Source organism: Salminus brasiliensis, chromosome 10, assembly GCF_030463535.1.
Source record: "Salminus brasiliensis chromosome 10, fSalBra1.hap2, whole genome shotgun sequence".
Classification (NCBI taxonomy): Eukaryota; Metazoa; Chordata; class Actinopteri; order Characiformes; family Bryconidae; genus Salminus; species Salminus brasiliensis.
Genome location: NC_132887.1, coordinates 3,122,888 through 3,132,666, shown reverse-complemented (window position 1 = coordinate 3,132,666; position 9,779 = coordinate 3,122,888). Strand labels below are relative to the sequence as shown.

The window sequence follows — 9,779 nt, the reverse complement described above, 5'->3', positions numbered from 1 at the left end:
ATGTGATTCGTGATTCTATTGCTTTCATACTACAGTTTTTAGAAGTGATAGAAATGCATGGCAGTGAGGAGACTCATGCCTGGGCCTGGAGACCGCCCCTAATGCGACACACCTGGAGTCAGTCAGTCAGTTAGTGCCTGGCCCACACTACAGGATTTAACTAATCCTAACAGATTCAGCGATTTCTCCGTCCTTTACCCTTGCAGTCATCAAGGTCCCCTGAATGAAACACCACACGCTTTAAGATCATGTACACCCAACCAACAGCCCGATCCTCAGAACCTCACGGGAGTTTCTCTCTCAAACTGGATATAAACAGACATGGCGGATAGCTGCAAAACCATTGCTATGCTAGTGGCGAGTGCGAGTTTACGCCAAGCCAAGAAAAAGAACCGGATGTGGAGGAAACCCTGCTTTTACCATGACACATTTGACAGTTGCATTTCCCACAAGAGAATCGGCATCCACCCCACACTACAGGATACTGAGTCATAAATATTACACATGTTCATGAATCACGATCGGGACTAAAGATTGCAGACATCACACACTGCAGGACAATCTGCTCGCTGTTTACGATCACCCTGAATCTGGAGACTTCTTGCAATTGTCGGGAGAGCAAATCGGCCTCAAGGGCCTAAAGGAAGCTCTCTGAGCTGACACAGGGCCTGGAAGCCTCACAAGGCTGGTCTCAATGGACTGTTTGAGGCTGACTAGTAGCCTTCCAGTAAAGCGTAGCCCTTAGAGCTTCATTTGGGCCTAGGATTATGTTTATTTGAGCTACTTGGTGCTTTGGGGTGCTCAAAACTGGCACATGTTGCCTCTATGCTAAGCTAACTATCAGATCGTCATGCTTTTATACAAAATAATAAATACAACATAAATCAAAGAAGCCTGGACTTTCTTTCTGAATATGCTTTAATACTATCAGTGCCTTCCACCAAAAAATAGCCCACAACAAATGAGTTATTGCTATTTAACGGTAGCGACATGCTAGTGGGGAAAGCCCTCCCGCTCAAGTACGGAGGGGCTGGCTGGTCCAGTCTTGGCTTTGTAGGCCAGTGTCAGGGGTCTAAATCCGAATCCCTTTTGATGTGACTTTAGCTCCAGTTTGGTTCAGCTGAGGGAGTCCAGTTAGTTTTCGAGGGAGTGGACAATGGAGAGAAGAGCTAGAGGAAAAGCTACGGTCACAAACCCATATTCCCATAACTGGCAGAGTCTGGAGGTGAAGAGCTGCTGTCCAGTATCAACAACACCACATTCTCCCGAAGTCGCCGTCGATTGGGCTTTTTTTCTCGAGTGGGCGGGGTTTATATACATTGCAGAGGACTGAATATATACAATCAAAACTGTGATGTAACAGTTTTGGGGTTTTCAAATTGGCCTGTTTTGGAAGTTCTTTTCAGGAGGAATGACAGTGTTTGCGGTTCACAGAACATTGCTGTGAGGAAGATCTGATTGCATTCAGGCCCATGAGAACATCAGTGAGGTCAGGAACGGATGTTGGGCGATTAGTTTAGCCACTCCAACTCATCCCAAAGGTACCGGAAAGGGCTCCATCCAGTGCTGAGGGTCTGGTTTGCAGCCATATTGACTCATTTAAGAAGGTGTCTGGATACTTTTGGACATAGACTGGATTTAATATGCTGCAGTATTCTCTGTTTGTTGTTTTTTTTTTTTATTATCAGAGTATTCCAAAACCAGATGACAACATGAGTATCTTCAGCTCTGCGCTGCTCTTTGAGAAGGTGCCCACTGGCAAAGGCAAAGACAGATCCACCATTGAGTGCGTGGAGGGCTTCTGCAACAACCTCTATGTCGGCTTAAAAGACGGAATCATCCAGCATCTGAGCATGACGAGGCAGAGCGGTGGGGAAAGGCCTGAAAGAGTGCGCGAGGTGGGTAGGAGGCAGATGGGCCGGGGCGGGGCCGTCAGCCAGCTGAAGACAGTCCCAGTTCTGAACCACCTTCTAGTGCTCTGGGACGGCTCCGTCACCGCTCTAAACATGTTCTCCCTGGAGCCCGTCCCAGGCTTGAAGAAGATCCAGAACGTCTCTGCGTTTTGCGTCAGCCAGCCTGCTGCTCACACTCAGCCTGTTTTCATAAACCTCTTCACAGCCTCCTCCAAACGGAGGGCGGTGAGCATACACAAGGTGTGTGTGGACAGATGGGAGTGTGTGGGCCATGTGGCTTTGCCTCAGGACCCTGTGGCTTTGGCCGTGTGTGAGACCTGTCTGTGTGTGGCCACGAGTGACAGATACATTCTCCACGACTACCTCAGCCAGAGCACGCTCGAGCTGTTCCCGCACAACCACGGAAAACAAAATGTCATCCTGAATGAAAGCAGGAAAGGAGAGTTCCTCCTAAACGGCCCAGGAAATCTGGGTGAGGGTGATTCACTCACACACATTTACACACATACACACACACAAACACACACACACACGCCCATGAAAAAAAACCCTGAACCCTAATCTTCTTGTTCAGGTTTTAATCTGAAGGCTTATTATAAAGTCCAATAATCATTATTTGGTATCCATTAAAAATTACTTAGTAACTACTATGCATTACTCAGTATCCATTATGAATTACTCAGTATCCAATACAAACTAGTAGTATTCTCTATGAATTACTCAGTATATAATATGAATTATTCAGTCTCCACTATGAATTACTCAATGTTCATTATGAATTATTCAGTATCCACTATGAATTACTCAGTATATATTATGAATTATTCAGTATCCACTATGAATTACTCAATGTTCATTATGAATTATTCAGTCTCCACTATGAATTACTCAATGTTCATTATGAATTATTCAGTATCCACTATGAATTACTCAGTATATATAATGAATTATTCAGTATCCACTATGAATTACTCAGTATATATTATGAATTATTCAGTATCCACTATGAATTATTTAGTATCCGCTATAAATTATTTAATTATTACTATTGATTATTCAGTACCCACTATGAATTCCTCTGTATCCACTATGAATTACTCAGTATCCACTATGAATTACTCAGTAATCACTCAGTGTTCATTATGAATGATTCAGTATACACTATGAATTATTCAGTATACACTATATTTTTGTCAGTATTTACATGGCATTATTTAGTATCTGCTATAAATTATTTAATTATTACTATTGTTTATTCAGTATCAACTATGAATTCCTCAGTATCCACTATGAATTACTCAGTATCCACTATGAATTATTCAGTATCCACATGGCATTATTTAGTATCTGCTACAAATTATTTAATTATTACTATTGATTATTCACTATCCACTATGAATTACTCGGTATCCACTATGAATTACTCAGTGTTCATTATAAATGATTCAGTATCCACTGTGAATTATTCAGTATCCACAAGGCATTGTTTAGTATCCACTACAAATTATATCATTACTACCATAGATTATTCAGTATCCACTATGAACTTCTCAGTATCCACTATGAATTATTCTACTTATTATATTATATCTACTATGTATCCATTCAGCAGTCTCCACTGGGCATTTTTCAGCATCCCCTACAAATTACTTAGTAACTACTATGCATTACTCAGTATCCATTATGAATAATTCACTATCTACTATGGATTTTTCAGTATCCACTATGAATTATTAAGTAACTACAAGGACTTAATAATAATAATAATAATAATAATAATAAAGAATATTAAAGACTGTGGTTCTGAGTCTTTTAGCTCGTTTGGATGTAATAACTAAAACTGAATGAGTTCAATTCTATTGAGCTGATCTGAACTGAACTGACCAAATGTCACTTCTGTACAGGCATGTTTGTGACGAAGGACGGTACATCTGAGAGGCCTCCTGTACTGTGGCCTGAAGGAGTGCTGGACGCAGTGGTCAATTTCCCCTATGTGATGGCTCTGCAGAGTCAGGCGCTCTATATTTACAGTGTGCTGGACCAGCAGCTCAAACAGACCATCTCCATACAAAACGCCAAGACACTGCTTTCCACGACAGGTTCATCTCTGACCATTGATTTTTAGGAATAATCTGCTGCCTGTCGTGTTTTTACTGCATTTTGGGGCACTTCTCTATACACTTAGTGTCCTTACTGTCGATTTTAATAGAAACGTACACCCTATAGATCCACTATATCAGTGTGCAGATCTGTTGCTACACTGTTTATCAGCCCCCTCTACCCCATTAATGGTCCACTCATCACCAAGGACCGCTCTTGACCAGATATTACTGTGGTGGAGGGCCAGAGCAAGAGCTTTTTTACATTTTACATTAGACTGGACTGTAATAGATTTGCACTGTAAAATCAGGCCAACCTAAAAGGATTCAGTATCTGATTACTGACTGTTTTATCCAGTTAACTCAACTTAGTTTAGTCAAAACTGCTCAAAAACCTCACATTTCATACTTCAGCATCTCAGTTTGGTCAACAGTACATACTGAGTTGAGTCTCGAAGTCATCAGTAAATGATCTGCAGCTGAAACTGATTACATACTGTGTGAGATGATTAGTCTGTGGCTCCGCCCCCTCATCTGTTTACTGCTAATTCCCATTCCCGCAGGTTAGAACTCCCCCATCACATAATTTCTGAAGACTGAAAGGCTTTTCACAGTGGATCACTGAGCCTCAGATGCAGAAATGTACACAGCTTCACAGCTCTAGAGTGGAGCGACTGTCTAACTGCCTGCTTGGCAAGAGGCAGGAGGTCATAAGTTCAGATCCCATCAACACCACCAACAGTCTGTGGTCAAGTCTGAGAATAGCAAAGCCTTCTCCATGTGATGGGAGGAGTTCTGACCTGCACATGGGAATAAACAGTAAACAGATTGAAGGGGCAGAGCAACTGAACATCTATTCATCCAAATGTTTTTAGACACCCTTTCTAATGAATGCATTCAGCTACTTGCACAGATGTGCAAATGCACACATATACACAGTCTAATACCTGTAGAGAAGTACTGCCAATAGAATAGGACACATGAACCTATTGGCTCCATGCTGCCTAATGCCAGGCATGGGCTAAAGAGGGGTATAATAAAGCCCCCCAGCATTGAGGAGCTGTGGAGCAGTGGAAGAACTGTGTTCTTTCAAATAATGGATGGTGGAGCGCCATTCAATACTTTCAGCATGAGTTAGGGAGTTAGAGATGAGGTGGGGTGGTGATCGTCCAACATCCTGACCTTACTAACGCTCTTGTTGCTGAATGCAATCAAATCCTAACAGCAGTGCTCCTCCGAAATCCGAAGCCTTCTTCTTCTCTGGACAGTAGAGAGAGTTACACCAACAAACTCACATTAACACCCTTGATTTCAGAAGAAACAATGAACGAGCAGGTGTCCAAATATTTTTGTCCATACAGTGCATGCTTTATTAAATGTGCAGTGTTGAAAGCAGCAGAGCTTCCACCTCACTTTGTGCTTCGTCATTTCTCCTTCGCCTTCTCTCCTCTGTCTAGAAAACGTGCTCGTAGTTGCTGAGAGGGAAATTCACTGCCTGTCACAGACGTCCCTGGAGGATCAAATTCAAGGCCTGCTCGGACGCGAGCGAGCGGATGAGGCATTGACACTGCTGGACGGAGTTCAAGCGCTTCTGCCCCAGGACTCTTATAAGGTAAGGAAGTGATGATAGAGCGGCGGACAGAGTGCGGTTAATCCTCATCCTCTTTAGATATGTACAGAAAGCATAATCCACTGCATACCAGAGAGCCCACCTCGCACAATTATCACCTCCTGTGGCAACTCAGATGACACTTAATTAATACTGATGAGCAGCTAAAGGCCAGAAACGGTTGAGGATTGCTATTAATAGTCATGTAGAATATATAGTATCTGTAATGGATGTGATGTCAGCAGATCAGCAGAGTTAAGCAGCTGGCTCTCTGAGCTGCTTATAAACACATCACAGGAGATATTCGCATAGAAAAGGGGAACAGATGCAGATTTAATTCCACCGTTACCGGCTCTTAAAGGAACAGGCCAAGATTTCAGGCCGAATTCATTTGCAGTTGTTAGTGCAGCGATTTCTCAACCTGAAGTCTAAAGAAATTTGTCTCATCAAGACTTCTGTCACAGTAATATACACTACATATTAACAGCTTGTAGATTTGGATCAGTGCAATAGGAAGTGCATGTATGGTGTAGATTAAAGCAGCAATATGCGAGATTTGAGCTTATCTGAAACAATTCCCTATTTACGATATAGTGTGCTACCATGTTCTAGTGGTGTCTGAATTTTGGTAATGCCAAAACAATCCCATAATGCACTTTGATATATAGTACACTAATCGAACATGGAATACCCATAATCCACCATTGCTGTTAGGTTTGAAGATCAGGAAGACTGACTGTAAGACTGTTTGTGTGACCAGTGTTTCCAGATTGGACAGTTTCACAGACACAGACATCAGGGCCCCTTTACCAGGACTTGAGAGTCCACTGTGCAACAAGGCAGAGAGTGCACAGTTCTGCAGTATAGCTGTATGTCAAAATTAATATAAAAAATGCAAATATATATATATATATATATATATATATATATATATATATATATACACCACCTAACAGACGCCTGTGCTGGCCACTGATGGCAAAGCAGCATGTCTCAGGATTTGAACTTGCGACCCCTAGACCACCAGATAATATAAAAAAATGCAAATACATGTATATATATTGTCGAACCACCCACCCAACAGAGCTCCACCTACCCACCCAGAGAGAGTACGACCAATTGTGCTCTTCCAGACTCTGGCCACTGATGGCAAAGCAACATGTCTCAGGATTCGAACCTGCGACCCCCAGACCGTAGTGGCAGCGCGTCAGACCCCAGCGAATTTTTATATTTTATCAGCAGTTCATTATTAGGCCATGTTGGTTTGGTTTACTGAGGCTGAAATCCTCAGAACTGAACATGAGCTGTTTTTGATGTTTACTTTTGGCTCACACACATAACCACATTTTCAAAATCGTTCCCTACCCCTGTTCCCTAGATTAGTTCCCTATGTTGGGGATAGTGATAGTGAACCTGGGCTCCCCCTACAGTTGTGGAGTATGTTTCACCTTTACTCCACTGCAGTAAATACATATCATGCTCTGAGCGCCCTCTCATGGACAGCTGTACACGTGCATTTCTGGACAAGTCTGAAGGATCCAGAAGAAGCATTTGGGCTGAGGCGGTAGAGTAATACTACAGGAGTTTACACTAATATGACTCTATATGTTACGCAGCGTTACACAGCAGCAGCTCTGGAGAGAGGTTCTCCTCCTGCAGCTCCACCACCATTGAGTGGGAATGACGGAGACACCGTTCTCTCCCTGTTACAGTCATTGTATCATCAATATGATCTTGAAACTCAGATTTTAAGCTAAAATTGCTACACAATCTATATACTAATGTGTATATATTCTGTATTTTATAGTATATATTATTGCATATATTGTGGATTTTCACTCACCTTCACCTGTGTTATTGCGGCATGACAGTAAATGTCATTTGATTTAATTCATTAGATTTGTTTCTGTTTACATTATAAACCGGTTTATTATTGAATACAGTTTTTTTTTGGTATGTTTTTCTCTTTTAGGATCTGCACAGGAGTATTATCTGCACATCTGGATGGATAAAGTTCTACAGAGAAGCCTTTTCTGATGCCAAAGAGCTTTTCATGTAATTGCTGAAATTTTTCAAATGATATATAACAAGGTTCTACTCATGATCCAGCTTAAATTAAGTAGTGTGATGAAGTGTGTGAACATGCACAATCTGTCAGAATGTACATACTGTATACTGACATACTAAAACAGTCCATTTGGATTAGGCCTGTCCCGATAATTACATAAGCGACCTATCGTATGCTCACGAAACCAATTATTATAATTATATATACAGTATATTCAGTTATAGGGAGTGTTTTAAACTGGACTGCTTCTTAACTCAGGCACAGCACAGTATAATACAGTATAGGAAAGCCAATCAGAACAGAGCTTATTTACATATTTCAATCTTAAACAGACATTAACTAGTGCTAAGGGACAAAGAGACACCGATAGAACTCCTGAATATGCTATTTCTCTTCAGTGAAGGTGGCCTGGACCCGAGAGACATCATCAGCCTGTACCCGGGAATGGCGGCCATCACTTCAGGCTATCTACCTCATCGTCCGGTGGTGAGCAATGCTAAAGACCTGTGGAGGCTGAGCAGGGACGACTGGCCAACATTTCAGCAGTACTTGAGCTTCCTAGGCCATTTCTTAAGAGACACCCGCAGGACGGCCCTGAGCCAAACCTGCCCTCAGGACGTCGACACAGCGCTTTTTAAACTGTATTTGGAGCAGGAAGATCTGGAGAACCTGGACCAGCTCGTGACGTCTCCCAATGACTGCCAACTCCATGTGTGTGTGCCGGAGTTGGAGAATCACAAGAGGTTACTGCAGAACCGTCACTGGCCATGCTGAACTAACCATCCACTTACTTACTTACTCACTTACTTACTGGCCACTTATTAGAAACACCTGCTTTACACGTCCACACTGGCCACTTTATTGGAAACACCTACTTTACACGTCCACACTGGCCACTTTATTGGAAACACCTACTTTACACGTCCACACTGGCCACTTTGGCAACCACTCACCCACACACACACACACTGTCATGTCAGTGTCACTGCTGTATAATATAATATCTGGACAGTGGTGGTTCTAGGGCTCAGCGGTTAGAGCGCCGGGATATTGTTAACAGGGTTGTGGGTTCGATTCCCGGGCTCAGCAAGCTGCCACTGTTGGGCCCTTGAGCAAGGCCCTTTACCCTCTCTGCTCCCCGGGCGCTGGAGTTGGCTGCCCACCGCTCTGGGTGTGTGTGTGTACTCACTGCCCCTATCACATGTGTGTGTGTGAGTGTGTGTTCACTACCAGATGGGTTAAATGCGGAGGACACATTTCGCTGTACAGTGTACACTGTAAAGTGACAAATACGTGCACCTTCACCTTTACCTATGAAGGTCCCTGTCTTGAACATGGACCTATATGGTAAGGGTTTCCGATAAAATGGCCAGTCAGTTAAGGTGCAGGGCATGTTATCTGGCATGTCAGTGTCTGTTATGAGTAAAATATGAGTTTATTAGTTTTGTCTTTTCATATTTCAGGTTTTTCACTCTCGGGCTGCTCTATGAAAGCCACGGTCAGCATTTCAATGCAATTCAGGTCAATCGATTTTATATTAAAAACTCAAAAATAAATAATGTGTATATATATATATATATGTATAATCAATAATATATATATATATATATATATATACATATATGTATATATGTGTATATGTGTATAATCAATAATATATATGTGTATATATTCTTTCTGGCAGACGTGGGTGCAGATTGTGGATGGGGTGTGTGAGGACTTACGGCCTGGTGTGTTTCCGCACATCGTGAAGACTCTCTCTCAGCTCCAGCTGAAATCCATCATCATGAAATTCATAGACTGGGTTCTTCAAAAGGACCAAAAGGAAAGTGATCTAGCGCACACACACACACACACACACACACACACACAAACACACACAAACACACACACACTCAGAGGGCAAATGCACTCAGGGTTATAACGTGAGTAACGTGTCCACTCAGCATACTGGACACAGAAGTGTCCAGTTACTACTTTAAGTTAAACCCATTATTGATGTGCAAATGCACACACACAGTGTGTGTCTAGTCCCTGTACAGAAGTACTGCCAATAGAATAGGACTCTCTGGAGCAGATCAACATCATGA

The 9,779-nt window shown here is 42.4% G+C and overlaps 1 protein-coding gene across 1 annotated transcript in view; it reads left to right on the top strand.

Moving 5' to 3' along the window:
* Window positions 1–1,701: 1,701 nt before the first annotated feature.
* Window positions 1,702–9,779, top strand: part of LOC140564641 (transforming growth factor-beta receptor-associated protein 1) — a 19,361-nt gene continuing 11,283 nt past the window's right edge. The window contains exons 1-7 of the mRNA XM_072690239.1: window positions 1,702–2,385; window positions 3,818–4,012; window positions 5,470–5,624; window positions 7,594–7,676; window positions 8,088–8,432; window positions 9,153–9,210; window positions 9,374–9,526. Of these exons, the coding sequence (XP_072546340.1) occupies window positions 1,713–2,385; window positions 3,818–4,012; window positions 5,470–5,624; window positions 7,594–7,676; window positions 8,088–8,432; window positions 9,153–9,210; window positions 9,374–9,526 (1,662 nt within the window). The 5' untranslated portion in view covers window positions 1,702–1,712. The remainder of the gene's footprint in view (window positions 2,386–3,817; window positions 4,013–5,469; window positions 5,625–7,593; window positions 7,677–8,087; window positions 8,433–9,152; window positions 9,211–9,373; window positions 9,527–9,779) is intronic.